Source organism: Triticum dicoccoides, chromosome 5A, assembly GCF_002162155.2.
Source record: "Triticum dicoccoides isolate Atlit2015 ecotype Zavitan chromosome 5A, WEW_v2.0, whole genome shotgun sequence".
NCBI classification, from domain to species: Eukaryota; Viridiplantae; Streptophyta; class Magnoliopsida; order Poales; family Poaceae; genus Triticum; species Triticum dicoccoides.
The window spans coordinates 383,400,533-383,418,965 of record NC_041388.1 but is presented as its reverse complement, the minus strand read 5'-3'; the positions used below and the strand labels follow the sequence as shown (position 1 = coordinate 383,418,965).

The window sequence follows — 18,433 nt, the reverse complement described above, 5'->3', positions numbered from 1 at the left end:
AGTGATTTGTACATCTCTCATGGGGAAAATGTCCTCAAAGAATGTAGCATCTTTAGACTCCATAATTATACCGACCTTCATGTCAGGTACCTCAGATTTCATTACTAGAAATCTATAGCCAACACTATTCATAGCGTAGCCCAAATTAACAGAGTCCACGGTCTTTGGTCCAAGCTTACGCTTTTTGGGGATCGGCACATTAACTTTCGCCAAGTATCCCAGGTACATAAGTACGAGAGTGTTGTCCTTCTCTTGGTCCACTTCTCGTAAGGAGTGATCTCATTATCCTTTGTTGGAACTTTATTCAGGACATGACAGGATGTCATTATAGCCTCCCCCAACCATGCTTTAGATAAACCCGACGTATCTAACATGGCGTTAACCAAATCAGTTAGAGTATGATTTTTCCGCTCGGCAACCCCGTTTGACTGGGGTGAGTAGGGAGGCGTCCTCTCGTGAACAATGTCGTGTTCCGCACAAAAGGCATCAAACTCTTTCGAGAAGTACTCTCCACCACGATCTGACCGGACTCGTTTAATTTTCTTTTCAAGTTGATTCTCAACTTCTGCCTTATAGATTTTGAAGTAGTGTAGAGTCTCATCTTTAGTATTTAACAGATACACATAGCAATATCTAGTGGAATCATCTATCAAAGTCATGAAATATTTCTTTCCACCTTTAGTCAACACACCATTCATCTCACAAAGATCAGAATGTATGAGTTCCAGTGGCGCCAAGTGTCTCTCCTCTGCTGCCTTGTGAGGCTTGCGAGGTTGCTTAGATTGCACACATGAATGGCACTTAGAACCTTTGGCTAAAGTAAAACTCGGGATTAAATTTGATTTTGCTAGCCGCGTCATAACACCGAAACTAATGTGACAAAGACGTGAATGCCAGACTTCAGATTCATTAACACTCAAATGAATATTGTTCACGACTTTATTACATAGATCTGCAAGAGAAAGGCGGAACATGCCTCCGCATTCATAACCCTTTCCAACAAATAGCCCATATTTCGTAACAACTAATTTATTAGACTCGAATACCAACTTAAACCCTTCCCTACATAGAAGGGAGCCACTAACGAGGTTCTTCTTGATGGCGGGGACATGCTGCACGTTCTTCAGCTGCACAATCCTTCCCGAAGTAAACTTCAGATCGACCGTGCCAACACCAAGAACAGAAGCACTCGCGCCATTCCCCATCAGTATGGACCCGTGACCCGTGGCCTGGTAAGAAGAAAACAATGAAATGTCAACACACACATGAACACCTGCACCTGTGTCGACCCACCAATCGGTGGACAGCCAAACTGAAAATACAGCAAATAAAATTACTGTACCCGGATGCACCACTCTCATTGTTGCTCACAATCATATTGACAGACTTAGAGTCCTTCCCTTGCTTCTTATACTTGTTTGGGCACTTGTTGGCCCAATGCTCAAGCGAACCACAAGTAAAGCAGCCCTCATCCTTCTTATTCTTCTTGAATGTCTTCTTACCCTTCTTCTTAAAGTCGGCACTCTGTTGGACACCGTTTTTTCCCTTGGACTTGTGGGAATTGGAGTTCTTCTGATGCACCATATTGGCCACAGAAGTTCCTTCTACCCCTTTTCCGTGCGAGTCCTTTGCCCTTGAATTCTGCTCAACACTCAGATGGCCTATGACATCCTCCACGAAGAATTCACGCCTTTGATGTTTCAGAGTGGTGGCAAAGTTCTGCCAGGAATTGGGAAGCTTAGTGATTATGCAGCCCGCGACAAACTTGCCCGGTAACTCGCACTTAAGAAGCTCAAGCTCCTTAACAATGCATATTATCTCATGAGCCTGCTCCAATACAGGACAGTTTTCAACCATCTTGTAATCATGGAACTGCTATATAATATACATCTCGCTCCCTGCATCGGCAGCCCCGAACTTAGATTCGAGCGCCTTCCACAAGTCCTTGGCAGACCGCACATGCAAATATGCGTCAACCAGCTTATCTCCAATCACGCTCAGAACTGCCCCGAGGAACACGACAGTGGCCTCCTTGAACGCCTTCTCCTGTTCAGGAGCGATCGTTCCTGTGGGAGTCACATCGGCGACCCAGAACACGTTCATGGCCGTGAGCCATAAGGTGGTTTTAGTCTGCCAACGCTTAAAGTACGTCCCCGTAAACGGGGACGGTTTCAGTGCAGCAGCAAAACCAGAATTCAAAAAACTCCTACACACATTAGGTTTTTGGATTGATAAGAAAATAGGCAGTTTTTCGATTAAATTAATCCATGAATAAATCATGAGCATGACATGGACAGTATTGATAACACACTGATTATGATCTAACAGAGCATGTACTACGCATATAGTAGAAATATCTACGCACATCGCTAGTACTACTACAACAGAAAGAAACACGAGAAGGATAAACGATGTATACCCTTCAATCGGCCACGCAGCGGTGGTGGCGGCGGCAGCAGCCGCGGCATCCTCGGCGGCCTTCTTGTCGGCCTCGGCCTTCTCAGCGGCGGCACGGTCGGCGTCGGTCGACATGGTGATGACGAAGGTGATGCGGACGTAGATGAACAGAAGCGAGCAGTCGCGTAATCGCTACCCAAAAACCTAATCGCCCCTCTCCCGTACAGGATCCGGAGAAGCGGGGTTTCGGAGGCCTGCTCTCCCGTCAACCGTGTTACGCGGTGAACGGGACGGAGTCGCCGGCGGCGGCAGCAGCAGAGGAACGACGTGGGCGTGGAGGCGGAGATGCGTTTTGTTTCGTGGCGGCTAGGGTTGGCAGCGTCCCACATATATATGTGCCACGCGTGGAGAGACGTGGGCTGAACCCACGTCCCACGAACGTCTCAGATCGTGGCCCTACCTGTCAACCTGACCGGCAAAAATAAGCGCATAGGAGTGAGCTCGACTCGGCTCAACCCGCAACCCGGAACCCGACCCGCCCCGCCCCGCCCCGCGGCGCGGCGCGGCGAGCGGAGGAGGAGGAGTGCGCGAGGGCCTCATCTCTTCTCAAGCTCCAATAGCATGATGGAGAGGATCCCTTATAAAACCACTCCAACTCTACTTCCACTTTCGGGGTGGGACTAAACTTCCCACCACCTTGTCATGCCATCTACATGGGCCCTTAGAGATCAAATCTGAAATTGTCATATGGGCTCTAGGCCCATCTCATATTTCAACAGTATGGATGTTAGATTATCATTTTCAGAGTAGAGGCACAAGATTTGCCTCTACCACTAATCAAGCAGAAAATAATGGTTCAATTAATTTGCGTAGTTGCAGAAAATAATGATTTAATTGATTAAGTTGAAAACCTTACAAACTTGTCCAAGAATGGCGAATAAGCAACAACCCAACAAGGCATGCAGACTACGACTACTCCCAAACCTTCAAGCAACACAACCATCGTGACCCATCATCGAACGCACCAGGCACACCACTCCTGCAAACCTGTGTTGTGTCCGAACCTCACATAAAAAACACCGGCTATTGGCTGCAACTGTGAAAAAACACAACAACGACGACAAACACAACTAAGACCATGATAACAACCCAAAAGGCCGCCTATCATCCATCATTTAACTATATATGCATAAATACATGTCGCTACGTATGTATGCAATTCTTGGTGAAGATAGCTTTTCATGCACATGCCAATACGTATGTAGTCCCGAGCAATTGTAATTAGGATGTGGGCGTTAGACTGAAAATCATGCCCCCAAGGCCCTATCCATCACAAGTGGTGAGAGAGTGTGTTCTATCATGCATCGGGGTACAGATATTAAATTATCTTTTTCAGAGTAGAGGCACAAGATTTGCCTCTACCACTAATTAAGCAGAAAATAATGGCTCAATTAATTTGCATAGTTGTAGAAAATAATGGTTCAATTAATTAAGTTGAAAACCTTACAAACTTGTCCATAAAAGCCAATAAGCAACAACCCAACAAGGCATGCGGACTACGACTACTCCCAAATTTTGAAGTAGCGCAACCACCATGGCCCATCATCAAACGCATGGACACAACACTTCTGCAAAACCCCGACACATGTGTTGAGTCCCAACCTCACACAAAAAACACCAACAATTGGTTGTGACTTAAAAAAACACAACAACGACGACAAACGCAACGAAACCATGATAACAACCTAAAAAGTTGCAGATCAACCATCATTTGACTATCAACACCTTTCCTTTACCGTCACTATTCATGCATTTACTCATGTTTGCTTTCTTAGTCAAGATGTCCGATCAAGGATTAGCGTCATCCTTGGTGCGTTTGTCCTTGTTTACTTTCTCATCTAGAAGGTAGACAATCATCTTGTTGGATCAAAGGTTACCACCACCCAAAGTGGTGAGGAAATCGCAAACCTTGGAGATAAAGAGGGCCCTAGAAACAGGTGGTAACACATGCGTCTCAAGAACATCATCAACTACAAGAACCACCTGCTTAATGGATTTTGGCAAATGAGTACCAGAACTGTTAAAACCAACACGCTCCTCAAAAGAGGACATCTGGTTGGGTTCCAAGGGGCATGGTGGGGGCACCATAGGCACAACTTGTTTCTTCGTTTTGGTCTTTCCTAGGGGAATCCTCGACATCGTCCTCAAGTAAAGTGACACTTAGATTATTTCACTTCACATTTATAAGCATTTTTCTAAAACGGGACTAGACATAAACCTTAGAATGACTATGTCGTTTACTCACGTTATAAAACGAATGTATTGCCTGGCCCCATTAATCAAATTGTGAGGGATTACCATCTTTTATCAATAAAAATTCCAGAACACGCAAGTGCTTTGCACGTCATTTCATTAAGAGAGAAAGAGGGTTCTAGTTACAATAAACACTGACAGAAAGCACCAGGCGCAATGCCACAACCAATAGAATAAGAACAGACTACTCACTCACTTGACCTCTGCTTCTCCTTCCAAGCTAACTCCCATAATTTCCATTTTGCATGGATAGCACCCAAGACTGCGCTGAGGGAGGAAATTTGATCGAAAGTGTATAAATTTCTTTCATTCCATGTCTAAGGCATAGTGAGAATGATAGGGCATTGATCCTTCTCCTGATTGTTGGCCACTAGCACAGATATATCGAGCCACCAGTGGATGATCACAACATCCAGCTGCGGCATGTGACTGTCAAGACCCTAAAGACTGTAGAACCGGAAGGCACACCAGATTGTCGAACCTGCATTGGACGAACAAATGGTTGATGATTCCCGGGATCTTGCAATCATAAAGTGAAGCCCCCTTCATGTGGCAATCCACGAGCTTGAAGTGGGTCCATGGTCCAACACATGTTCCTCATAACCAACCAAGTGAAAAACTTTAGCTGCAAAGGCACCATGGATGACCAAATTTCATCCGCTCTCAGCATGTGCGTCATGCCCTTGAAAAATGCGAAGTAGGCAAAGCAATGTGAATGCATGTAGACGTGTCTGCGCCATCTTCAACCGTTTGCGAGTCCGAAAAAACACTAATCTTTATTACTTCGATACCCGTGCTAGGTTTAAGGGCATTCACAGATTCCGGGACGTCATCCGCCCGCATGCCTACAAGAGGAGTACAATCCCTAGGAGATCCAAATCCAGCAAAAACGATTCAGATAATCCACATTTAGTAGAGGTAGTGATGAGATGGTTGTTTGTCCAGAGGATGCAAAATTGGTGAATCATATGTTGAGAACTCGACCTTTTTATGTCGGTGAGCCGAGTGCCCTAGACGATGGCGTCGCGAACAGAACAAGGTCCAGAATAAAAGCTCTCGATTGGTGATGAGGCGGTGGCCACATCTTCCTCCACATGGATTGGTCGTTCTGCTACTGAGTAATCAAAGGAAATCAGTTAAGGTAGTACTTTTTCTTCAACAACCTGCTTTCCTCTAATATTGTGGATATATGCAGTCGATAGAAAAATGTATGTTTAAATCATCAACAATACTCCCTTCATATCGGTGCATTAGACATCTTATATGGTGCATCACGAGCAAGACGGAAGGAAAAATGAGATAATTTAATGTTTATTTGCTATTACCACTGCACCATTGCATGCAAAGAACTGGCCACTGCATGTCATGTTTGGTAGTCTCAAGTCATTGAAGTCACAAACGTCCCACATCTTCAATTGACCATTTTCTTATTTCTAGGCAAGAAATAGAGAACGAGGTGCGGAGTTAATGCATCACATCTAAGCGTTTTGGGATTATTTAATTTTGTAATGTGCCTACTGCATAGGTATGAAGGGAGTAGTAGGATTGTGGGTTTAGTCCCACAAATTTAAACCCGGATACATCCTAAAAAAAATCAAAACCGGATACATCAAACACCAAACCTGCGAAACCATTTTTTTTCTCTGACTTTCGCTTGCACTTGCAGAGCAATGCGCCACATTCGTAGACACACCAGTTGCTGCCCATGACATTTCACATTGCTGTCGTTTTAGTCGTTCTATTTATTGTTACAGACAACAGCGGGAGGCCGACGAGGGCACTCGCCAGGCCAGGCCGCTCCGGGCGGTTGGATCGACGCCGAAGTCGCACTGCATGCCTTTTGCTATCGTGGCAGGCGTCTCTTCCTAATTAAGTGTGGCCGATGCTTAGGGTAAGTAGGAAAGGAAACACTGTACTAGTGCGAAAGATTTCCATCACGAAAGTTCATAGGGATTAGCTAGATTAGATGGAGCACCCCACGACCCGGCGATCCAGTACGCGCTAAGAGTTGGACACAAACCTGCCCCCTCTTAATTAATCTCTCTAGCTAAGCCTATCCCGTCCATGAAACCCATCGTCAAGAATGGCACAACGTCAATCAAAAGATTAATGATTCCCGGCCGGCCTGAAGCAGGCAATCAAGATGGAAGCGTACGTGCCGGCGGCCTGTCAAGGCTCGGCAGCTGGGCCATCGATCGGCCGACGTGTCCCGTCCACCATCGTCATCCTTGCGAGGCCAACCAATGCAACGCCCCGCGGCCACCGCCACCGCCTACCGATCGTCGTCGCGGCCGCTCGGCCCCGGAGCCGGAGGTATCCGCAACCACTAGCGCTGAAAGCCCGGCCTGCCCGGTGGTTGGCGGTCCAGCCGGCCGGGCTCGGCGACCGTTCCATCGGCCGTATCCGTGCCGAATTAACTCCGGCGAGTGCTGCATGCAACGCCCCCTACGTGATCACCCGGCGGCCCAGCGCCACCGAAACACATGCATGGACCGGAAGCGCCGACGCGGTGGCGCCTTGGCTCCTAGTATCTCGTCCTCAGTCCTCACCCGGCGCTGCTCGCGGACAAGCCGAACCGGCGAACGCATCACGCGACGCGGACGCGTGAAATCTGCGCGCGTCGCGCCTGCAACCACATGCGACGCGACGTGACCTGACCTGATCCGGGGGCTTGACTTCGAGGTGAAGGCGTGAAAAGAAACAACCTGGTGCACACTCCATCTGCCAGCGTTGGCATACGCATGCATGTCGCTGCCGCGAACATTTATCCGTCCACGTCCCTTTTGATTTTCCGGCCCGGTTTCTTTCTCCCCGCATCCCTATCAATTAACTCCGTCTGGTTGGAGAGCTGGCTAGCCGGGTCGGTACGCACTGTGGTGGTGGTGGTAGCGGCAGCGGTGGTGGTGGTGACCCATACTGGTGGCTCGGCTTTACCCTCATGGATCGACCACGTCTCATGCGTATATAAACAGCGCGGGCGCGGCGCTGATGGCCAGAGACGTGTGGTGCAGCCCGCAGGGGAACTGTACCGTGCCGTGTTCCCTTCATTCCCGTGTCACGCCTCTCGCCACCTTCCCTCTCCTCCGCGGGCTCTCACGGCGACATAACCGAGCTCTGCGCTGCCAGAGGGGACGGGAGCGCGACGAGCAGGGGCTCCAAGTCTGTGTGTGGCTACTAGCTAGGTACGCGCGCGCATATGGGTGCTGCGTTCCTGTCTTCATGGCCATGGGATAACCTTGGCTTCTTCAAGGTATGCACGATGGATTTGTGTTTGCTTTCTTTTTTCTCCTGTCTCTGAGTGTTACTGACGTGGCCTGGCGTTTGCATGCATGCGTCGCCGTTTCTCCTCAGTATGTCCTGTACGGGCCTCTGGTGGGGAAGGCGTTGGCGGGGCGGGCGTGGGAGGCGGCGAGCCCCGACCGCTGGCTCTGCCTCCTGCTGGCGCTCTTCGCGCTCAGGGCCTTGACCTACCAGCTCTGGAGCTCCTACAGCAACATGCTCTTCCTCACCCGCCGCCGCCGCATCGTCCGCGACGGCGTCGACTTCGAGCAGATCGACAAGGAGTGGGACTGGTACGTCACGTACGCGTGCGCATGTGCGTGCATGCCTATACATGCGACCGAAGAGCTAACAAATCCAGCTCCGGCGACCGTGTGTGTTTCCAGGGACAACTTCCTGATACTGCAGATAACGATGGCGGCCACGGCGCTCTACGCCTTCCCGTCGCTGCGGCACCTCCCGGGGTGGAACACCGGGGGCCTCGCCGTCGCCGCCGTCCTCCACGTCGCGGCCACCGAGCCCCTCTTCTACGCGGCGCACAGGGCCTTCCACGGCGCCCGCCTCTTCGCCCGCTACCACGCGCTTCACCACTCCAACATGGTGCCCACGCCCTTCACAGGTACGTACGTGACCAAGATACTTTGTGTTAATTGTCTGGATTGAACTGATCGATCGATCGATCCCAAGTTCTCAACACACATGACACATGCATGCGTGCAGCCGGGTTCGCGACGCCGCTGGAGCACGTGGTGCTGGGCTTGCTCATGGCGCTGCCGCTCGCCGGCGCGTGCGCCGCGGGTCTGGGCTCCGTGGGGCTGACCTTCGCCTACGTGCTCTCTTCCGACTTCCTCCGGGCCATGGGCCACTGCAACGTGGAGCTGTTCCCCGGCGGCCTCTTCCGGTCCCTCCCGTTCCTCAGATACCTCATCTACACCCCAACGTAAGCCGCCTGCCTCACCATCAAACACACACAGGCATAGTCCCTTCTAGCAGTATTTCCCTTTCGTTCGTTCGGTCACAACTTAACTGAGCACAGTTTGAAAACTAGTGTGTCGGTACCAGATTTTATTCACGACGGTAATTCGCTAGCTACTACTCCCTCCGTCTGGAATTACTTGTCATCAAAATGGATGAAAATGAATGTATCTGGAACTAAAATACATCTAGATACATCCATTTCAATGACAAGTATTTCCGGACGGAGGGAGTAGTACTTATCGGGCAATCATAAGCCTTGTGTACGGCCGGGCCGGCGAGTCTGGCCAGATATGGTGCGTGTACTTTGGCACAGCACACCAGTCACCAGATAGTACAGCCGTAGCCCGAACCCACCCCACCCCCACGCGCGGGGAACAGCGGGTCGCCGATCGAGCTCCGCCGCGCATTACTGCCGGTGCCGGCGTCTCGCCAACCGCTTCCCTGGTCACCTGTCAACATAGTATCGTTCGTTCGTTCCCACCTATCTATCGGGCACGTATGGTATGGCTAGCCAGCTGACGCTTGGCCTTTTTGCCGCAGGTACCACACGATCCACCACACCGGGAAGAAGGCCAACTTCTGCCTCTTCATGCCGCTGTTCGACCGCCTGGGCGGCACGCTCGACGCCAGCTCCTGGGAGCTGCAGACGAAGAACAGAGCAGGTAAAATAAAATCTCTTCAACTCGAGCACTACCGCCACAGTTTCTAGTAGCCAGGTTGCGTCCGCCCTGCTGCATGTCCGGCTCGGCCGGTTCCATCCATGTCCATGCGTAGTGCGGTGCTAGACTCGGACGGGGCACGCACCCGCCGGCAACTTTGGTGCTCCACACGCAGAAGCTTCTGGACCGTACTAGACTTACCAGTACGCAGCCTGATCCGTCTGCGTAGTTGCAACAGCTGGCGCGTTGATTGCAGAGGCGGACGGAACGGAAAGGTCCGTGCTTAACTGCAGGTTAGGGCCGGAGTCCCTGTCGCGGATCCGCTCCGCAGCGACGCCGAACGGGATATGCCATCGGTAATCCTAATACTGGAGTTGAAGCGCGCCATTAGGGATGACGTGCACGCCGCCTGTGCGGCCAGCACTCGGCACAGCAATCTTCGTACTCTAGGCTGATTAGGAAAGCAATCGAGCAGCTGGGGACTGCACTACGTACAGCAGAGTCAGCGGTTGCCGCCATGGCATGGCGTCCCAACCAACTTTCACTCCACTTAAGTCTCCATGGCATTATTGAGTGGTATTAGTAACTGCATGCATGTATCGGCTCTGAATTTGTTACCTGGGTCATGGGTGCAGGGATGGACGAGGTGCCGGACTTCGTGTTCCTGGCGCACGTGGTGGACGTGATGCAGTCGATGCACGTGCCGTTCGTGATGCGGACCTTCGCCTCCACGCCCTTCGCGGTGCGGGCCTTCCTGCTACCGCTCTGGCCCATCGCGCTGCTCTTCATGTTCATGGTCTGGGCCTGGTCCAAGACCTTCGTCATCTCCTACTACCACCTCCGCGGCAAGCTGCACCAGATCTGGGCCGTCCCCAGATACGGCTTCCACGTACGCACACTACATGTTTCTGATTACCACTAGCTTCAGAATTCTTTTGCTAGCTGATCCATCGAGCTTCTTGTCTCTGCGTTATCATGCAGTATTTCCTGCCGTTCGCCAAGGACGGCATCAACGACCAGATCGAGCTGGCCATCCTGAGGGCCGACAGGATGGGCGTCAAAGTCGTCAGCCTTGCAGCTCTGAACAAGGTCTCTTCTTCACTTCATGCCGTGCACCTAGCTGCTGCCTGTAAATGGTGCCTAACTGCCCAGGTGGTGATGCGCAGAACGAGGCGCTCAACGGCGGCGGCACGCTGTTCGTGAACAAGCACCCGAACCTCCGGGTGCGCGTCGTCCACGGCAACACGCTCACGGCCGCGGTCATCCTCAACGAGATCCCCAAGGGCACCACCGAGGTCTTCATGACCGGCGCCACCTCCAAGCTCGGCAGGGCCATCGCGCTCTACCTCTGCAGGAAGAAGATCCGCGTCATGGTAAACACACGCCGCAGAAGCGGACTGATCAGTGTGTAAGCGAGCTGCGGCTAATCGTCTTGAACTGCAGATGATGACGCTGTCGACGGAGAGGTTCCAGAAGATCCAGAAGGAGGCGGCGGCGGAGGACCAGCAGTACCTGGTGCAGGTTACCAAGTTCCAGTCGGCGGAGCAGTGCAAGACGTGGATCGTCGGCAAGTGGCTGTCGCCGCGGGAGCAGCGGTGGGCGCCGCCGGGCACGCACTTCCACCAGTTCGTGGTGCCCCCCATCCTGGGCTTCCGCCGGGACTGCACCTACGGCAAGCTCGCCGCCATGCGCCTCCCCAAGGACGCCCGGGGCCTCGGCTCCTGCGAGTTCTCGCTGGAGCGCGGGGTGGTGCACGCCTGCCACGCCGGCGGGGTCGTGCACTTCCTCGAGGGCTACGCGCACCACGAGGTGGGCGCCATCGACGTCGACCGCATCGACGTCGTCTGGGAGGCGGCGCTCAAGCACGGCATCCGGCCCGTCTGATCACTCCTCCTCGATCGGCCCTGCCTGCACCTTCCGTCTAGCTATGGCCCAAACCGGGCCCAAGAAAAAACCTCTATTGCTACTCAGTTTTCTTTTTCTTTTTCTTGCCTAAAAAAAACTCGGTATTCTTTTTTCCTTCTCGAAGTATACTACAGCTCGATCCTGTGACGTGGGGTGTTGTTCCTAACGATTCAATTTACAGCTGTACTGTTTTGATTTGTACACATATGTAAGTATACGATACATTCGAAGGCAAAAGGACGCTATATATGGCATCGATACTTAAGAAATGGTACTTGCATTGATACATATACGATACGTTGGAGATCTGTGTTCGGTCCTTGGTGACAATGCAGGAGTGGGTATGGTACTTAGCTAGAGACCATGATGGAGCTATTAGCTTTAGCTCCTGCAGACATCTTTTCTCATGCAATGATTAGAAGCCGAACTGCTTGCTATAAGACTAGCCACAATGGATAGTAATATACACATATCCCTAGATTATGTTACTATCTTCATAGTGAATAATAACTTAAGGATGGTAACATGCAAAGATTCATTTATTAGGTTATAGACTCATATTGCATTGGGACATGTGATGTTACAGTAACTAGCTAAGTTACTACAACTACCTCTCTCCTCATTAACTCATTGCCACATAAGCAAATTTGCTGAGTTGGACTCGAAGTTACTGCTGAAGTTACTCCCACTATGGCTAGTCTAAGGCGGTCATGATGATCAAAGGAGGGACTGGTAACAAGCCAGAATATTCTTTTATTATTAGAGAGATCATTAATAGTATGGGGAGAGGGTTTCTTGCATTGCTCATACTCGTCGAAATTGTAATGCGGTTAGTCACGTCCTGTCTAATTTTGATAGGTTGCAACGCCAAATTATGGTTTGATTAGGCTCTGGTCCAGGTAAGGTCTTGAAAATTGTAAGACGAGATTGTAACACCTGATTTTGAGTAATGCAAGCAATATTTCGCAAAAAAAAGAACTGAATATACTTTGTTGTTTCTTTACGGGGTTCATATATGTTGGAGTATATATCTGGACAGAAATCATATTCCTACGCACTACTTATTATGAAGATTGTATGTGCTGTGAAGGAGGAAATAACTACCTGGAGTAAATGTGAAGATAACCGCCATTCGATTCAACTAGTAACACAAGATTTCCGTAAAATTGGTAAGAATAGCATGGCTCGATGTTGGCTTTGGGTATGACTATAATTTGGGTGCTTGCTTGGATGGAAACTAATGTTTCGGCGTTGTTGACATCTTTCGTCATCTCCGTTAGCAGAATGTGCTATGTGTTGTGGTGGCGGGATCCCCTAGGATAGGCCCATGACAATGATTCAGCCTAGCAGGCATGAACAGACCGACTTTGTGCCAAGAAATCACTCGGCTAGGTCGGCATCATGAAGGCCCAATTCGATTACCCTTCTCCAACACAGATCCAAGCTGTCGGGCAGAGTCTTTTTTTTGAACGGACCAGCTGATGGCTGGCATATATTGAAATCATAGCAGGAAGCAGGCGGGAAAACATTGAAAGCTGTCGGGCAGAGTCATTAGGACGTCGACGAGCCCAAGACTGGAGAGGACGCAACAACCATAGCCCTAGGACCGGAACGTTGCCGAGAAAGGACGCTGGCAGGCTTCTTCCATACTTTTTTTGAGGCTTCTTCCATACTTGACAACGACCGGTCTTGGTGAACCGTTGAACCGTATATTAGTCGGGCCGGGTCAAGTCTCTGACACGTACGTGCAGGCCTAAAACCACAGCAAAGAGCCCTTCCCGATTCTCCTGCCTTCACCGGGCCGAATCTCCAGGCCGTGGGCCGTCGTCCACATCACAACTCTCTGCTGCCTCCACCGGGACCACCAGCAGCAGCAGCGGCCGCCGCGGCGCACGGGCGGCCGCGCCTCCGCTCGCTGCCAGCGCGGCAGTTCCCCGCCGACCTCCGCATTCCCCTAGGTTCGTACTCCTCTGCGCGTCCTCTTGGGAACTATTAGGAACTGGCGCGAAGATTACCTGATGCGCGTGTTCTTTAGGAGCTCAGGGATTTGGGTCGCCTACTATTACTCTACTCTGTAGTTTTTATCCCCGTGATGCAAAATGAGCGCAAGCAGTTCCTAGTTAAACGTACCTCCAGCTTACTGAATTGCTCGAATGAGGCCTGGAATGTACGGCAGAATCTGATCTACGAGTATATGACAGGATTTCTGTGTACTGTTCATACGGCAGGGCTTCTTCTACATTATACTCAAAATTGGAGATGGTGTTTGCTGATTTTGGTCCTTTGGGCTTTGTCTCCATAGTAGTATTGCAGGTTTTCTGCTCATGGCTTATGTACAGGCTCATTTCCTTTTTCTTTTACGCGCCGGCTTGACCTCATCAAGTGACAAGTGAGAATCTGAGGTGAGATGGCATGTGGTTTTCCCCCTGTTCTCTCCATGCTCCATCAAGAGATATTTGCAGATTTTAGGGTGCCCTGATATTTGTATGATTCTAGTAATGCTTTTTTTGCGAGCTTGTTACATTGCTTTCTTCTGGTTGCTGGTAGCATGAAAAGCGCATGATCTAGTTCAGAAAAGTGCATAGCCTGATTCTTGAAATAATTTCATTATTGCTCTACCCATGTGATATATGTTTGGGTCTAATGTGGCTAGTCCGTACGACTCATGCACTCGTGGGGGCAAGCAGAGACAATAATGAGATTTTGTCCTATTAAGCATTTTTGATATATGACCACCGAATTTGCTGAGCATTATTGGAGGGGTACATTTCATGGCATGACTCATACCTGACATTTTCCTTGTGTGATCTACAAGGATACGGAGGCTGATCTTGCTATAGAATCGTACTCGAACCTACATAATAAGCATGATTTTCTCTCTGTACATTGAAATGTTGGTATGAGTCAGGAATTTTTTTGGAGTATGAATTCATATTGTAATGTTCACATCTAGTCTTCTGTTGTTTACTTTATTCTGAGATTGTACTATTTTTTTTAAAGTGCAATACATTGAGTGCTAAAATTGCAGTTTCTGTGGTTGTTGATGGAAGATACTGGCCATGCTCAGAAAAGTGCAAACTCTATATATTCTAGTAAGACATATGTTCTGTTATACTCCCTCCGTTTTTATTTACTCTGCATATTAGAGTTGACTGAAGTCAAACTTCTTAAAATTTGACCAAGTTTATAGAAACGAATATAAATAGATAACATAACAAATTTATATGATGTGAAAGTACATTCAATAATAAATCTAATGGTATTGAATTGTTATTGTATATGTTCGTATTTTTGTCTATAAATTTAGTCAAAGTTTACAAAGCTTGACTTTGACCAAAGCTAATACGCGGAGTAAATAAAAATGGAGGGAGTACTTCTATATAATAACTATGGTTGGTAAAGATTCAGACCAATAGTGGGTTGACCTGTAACTAGTAATGTTCAAGGCAGCGTGGCGGAATGACTGGATGTTGCCCTGGGATCAGCTTCTCAGTTCCATTGTTTTATATACACAGACTCTGCAGATTAACTTTGTATGCGAATTATTTGTTAGACATCCCCACACTCACACCAAAAAAATTGGATTGAAGAATGCACACCATTGCTTCTTAGTTCTTTCGCATCAAGGCAAATGGTAAAAAGGTGTTTCAACAGGAATGCTGAATAACCCCTATTACTTGATGCATTTTTATGTTGCTGATGAATAGTTTGAAAGGTGACAATACCTCAGTTAAGTACCAGTTCATTTTCTCTAGTAATCAAAAGTAAATAGCTATATGTATCTCCTTAATAATTATAGCTGTGTAATAGGGTATTATCATCACCAGGCCTAAGTTTAACTAAAATCGATCATGCTCAGAGGTTATGAATTCTGATAACTACTCATTTTAGTCAGAGTTAGGTTGCACACTGCTTTTCAAGTTAGGCAATACCGTGCTACTTCAATTAAACCAAGCTTTCTGTTTAGCTGGAATCCCCAGTCTGGACAACCGCTTCCTGGTGTTTTCTGTAAAGTATTCAACGAAGTTATCAACCTTTTCAAAATACCATGATGTGAAACTGTATGCATTTGGCTCTGTATTCCACATGGGCGTCATTCCCATACTAATGCAAAATTATTGCTCATGGTGCTATATATTATGATTTGTCATTTGCCTAATGAGGCTGAGGTTGTAAGATATGGCTTGTGCCAGAGTTCAACCATCAGTGGCTTGGTGCGATGTGTTTGTCGTTGCAGTTGGTTGTGTTTATAGCTGCCACCTCAGCTGATACTTGGCTATGATGGACAGTCCAAATTGCAGTATCAGAGGCACATGCTCACACATGGATGGGCTCCATGTGTTTCAGTAAAGTCATGCAGCCCCCTGGAGTTGTACCATTAAGGTACAGGGGACCTTGACAAATACATCTGGCTGTGCCTCATTTTCAGGGTACTTCCTGAAAGATTTGTCAAGACAGGGCTAGGATGGGGGGCAGGCATTTATGTTGTTTAAATTATTAAATGTTATGTTAGTTTTAGATTGGTACCGCATGAGTGCCCCTACACCATAATTTTCCTCCTTTTTTGAAAAGTAGCTTGCACCTCACAAAGTAAGAAGAAATGTTGCTGTTGCCCTTAATTTATGCTTTGCATAACTGCATTCTTAAGCAAGTGTGCAGATTGATTTTCCTGATATTTCTGTTGCTAGTTTGACGAAGGGAGCTTGATTGATCTACGGCCATGTGTAGTGTTTTGTGATTTTAGAAAATGGAAGATGAAAAGGGAAATATGAGATGCTCGTGTGAAATTATTGCATTATTAATTTATGTAGAAGCTATAATGCCAACAATTGAGTGATGTACACGTAGCATCTGGCATATGAAGTTGTGCAAAAAACCCAAGCATCACATATGCAATATGTCAGGCTTGCAGCTCAGTAGTACAATTATGAGCAGTAGTAATGGGTCTTTTTTCTGGGCGAGCTGGCAAAATATTTGGCATGGCTATGCTGGAAATAGTGAATCTGACGACTGGGGCCAGCTTAGCTGGTTTATTCCCACACTCAAAGAGAAAGTGAGCTGAAAAGAATTGATGCCAAGCTACAGAAGTACTGCAGCATATTAAAGAAATGTATTGGCCTTGGAGCTTAGCGGACCAGACATCAAGTCAAGTATTGGTTCAGTCAAGCTTCTTATGACAAAAGCATAAGATGAATACCACACAAGATCATGGTTTCACGAGATATGCTTGCTTCACATCATCTGGTTAGTATTCTTCTTCATTTTGCTTTGATATTGTTTCTGTGTTTCCTACCTCTGACTGGAAAAGTTCCGTTTTCTCGAAAGCTATTCATGGTGGAACGATCACTGGATGTGTTGTACTTGTATGGAGTAATTATGGTGTGCACGTGGGCTTATCAGAGAAGGATTGTTACTAGGACCGGAGGCATGCCTGAGTTGCTTGGACATAGACATGTGATGCTGGTACGCTATGATATGGATGTGTCAATAAGAAAATACTAGCAGGTTCAACATGTAATTTTGTTCTCATGTTCTCTATTTTAGTCGAGTGCAGTTCAATGACAATTATGTTGCACTGAAACAGACAATTATCAAACTGCAAAGAACCTATTGTCTTTCTCATGCCTGATGTCCATCATGTCAGTAAAATGTGTTGCTTCTTTTGGAAAATAGTGAAACCACTCCTTGGCATGTGTCGTACCATTTAATATGTTTCAGTTCAGTAGTTCTGATTGTGTTGCCTTGCACTCTTGACTCTTGCTACTCCATGTTGCATAACCTCAAGTACATGTCATACTAAGACCCTTGCTAACAGAGATTTTCGTGGGTGACAGATGTTACATTACCTCTGTGCAATGCTGTTCGGGGCGTGATGGTATGCACCTATTAGAATCTGAAGTTAAAACATAATGTAGACTATTCTAGAAATGGACATGATATAATGGATATGGTAAGTTATTAAACTCCTCTAATTGTCCTTTCACTTGGCCAGCCGTCATGGTGTATCCACCAAAGTTTGTTCAGCATTATTGCAGTTCTGTTACGTGTTGCTGTCGGACACCTGTTTTTTAGGGGTTCACATGAGGAGTTAGACTTCAAAGTAGCAAGTGGGCATGTCGGTTAGTGCTGATCTGGAGAGAGACCAGTCAAGACTTATTTCCTTGCTGATAGCTGAGAAACCTGAGAAATATTGACGAACATTGATTCTTGGATGCTTCACAAATGGGACTGTACTAAAGGTAAGATCTGCCCTGAACTTTACTTTTCTGTCAATAATCACTGGAGCATATGTTGATGTGACGCATTCGCCTATATCTTACATGGTTAGAAAGGAATCCCACAGTTGTACTTGAAGCAAGGGACCTTGACTAAAATAAGTTCTGTTCACTTTTTACGGACTGACAGATCTTTATGTTTTTTTCTTACATTTTTACTTTGCGCGGCAGCTGTTATGTGTTATCCAAGATAGATCAACATACTATGTTGAAGAATTTGCCAACACTGTGCGTTTGTGTCGGAGCCCCAAATAAGTTACAGACCGGGATTTTATTGTGATTACAGTGTCTCGGAGCTATGGTGTTGAACACTACATCTCTGTTCTTCACTCTGAGGATAATAACTAGATCCTGTACCATTGCCAAATATATAAATCATAACGTGATAAAAATATATAGTATTAATTACTCTATCTAAACAGTGCATTACTTGTTGTGCATTAGTTGTAGTCATCCAGGAAACAGTTGAAAAGGAAAGCTGAATAGAAACAACTATATATTCCATAAGATGCAGGGAGGGGCTTAGATAATTGTTCTTGTAGCCAACACCAGTCATTGCCTTGTCAGTAACAATGGCCGGCTTCTGCTGCTAAACAAGCTCCCATGTGTGACCGCACATAGGAGCCA

At 47.7% G+C, this 18,433-nt stretch overlaps 1 protein-coding gene and 1 long non-coding RNA gene across 3 annotated transcripts; both read left to right on the top strand.

Annotated features, from left to right (window-relative positions):
• Window positions 1-7,693: 7,693 nt before the first annotated feature.
• LOC119301660 (very-long-chain aldehyde decarbonylase GL1-1-like) lies at window positions 7,694-11,819 on the top strand. 2 transcript variants are annotated; one of them, XM_037578656.1, is made up of 9 exons: window positions 7,695-7,960; window positions 8,062-8,282; window positions 8,376-8,608; window positions 8,710-8,929; window positions 9,508-9,629; window positions 10,262-10,515; window positions 10,608-10,715; window positions 10,793-10,999; window positions 11,070-11,819. In XM_037578656.1, the coding sequence occupies exons 1-9, from the start codon at window positions 7,907-7,909 to the stop codon at window positions 11,508-11,510; spliced, it is 1,860 nt and encodes a 619-aa protein (XP_037434553.1). In that variant the 5' UTR covers window positions 7,695-7,906; the 3' UTR covers window positions 11,511-11,819. The 2 variants fall into 2 exon arrangements, with proteins under 2 accessions (XP_037434552.1, XP_037434553.1); XM_037578655.1 differs by having other exon boundaries at window positions 7,694-7,960; window positions 8,062-8,608.
• A 1,727-nt stretch (window positions 11,820-13,546) lies between these two features.
• On the top strand, window positions 13,547-18,427 carry LOC119301659. The gene is made up of 3 exons (XR_005147138.1): window positions 13,547-16,775; window positions 16,857-16,994; window positions 17,366-18,427. It is a non-coding gene; the product is annotated as an uncharacterized LOC119301659 (long non-coding RNA).
• Window positions 18,428-18,433: the final 6 nt, after the last annotated feature.

Excerpts from the sequence above, each read along its gene's own strand:
- LOC119301660 (XM_037578655.1), top strand. The coding sequence starts at position 7,907 with ATGGGTGCTGCGTTCCTGTCTTCATGGCCATGGGATAACCTTGGCTTC. Across the intron at positions 7,961-8,061 it reads ATAACCTTGGCTTCTTCAAG|TATGTCCTGTACGGGCCTCT; the intron begins GTATGCACGATG and ends GTTTCTCCTCAG. Across the intron at positions 11,000-11,069 it reads GGAAGAAGATCCGCGTCATG|ATGATGACGCTGTCGACGGA; the intron begins GTAAACACACGC and ends CTTGAACTGCAG.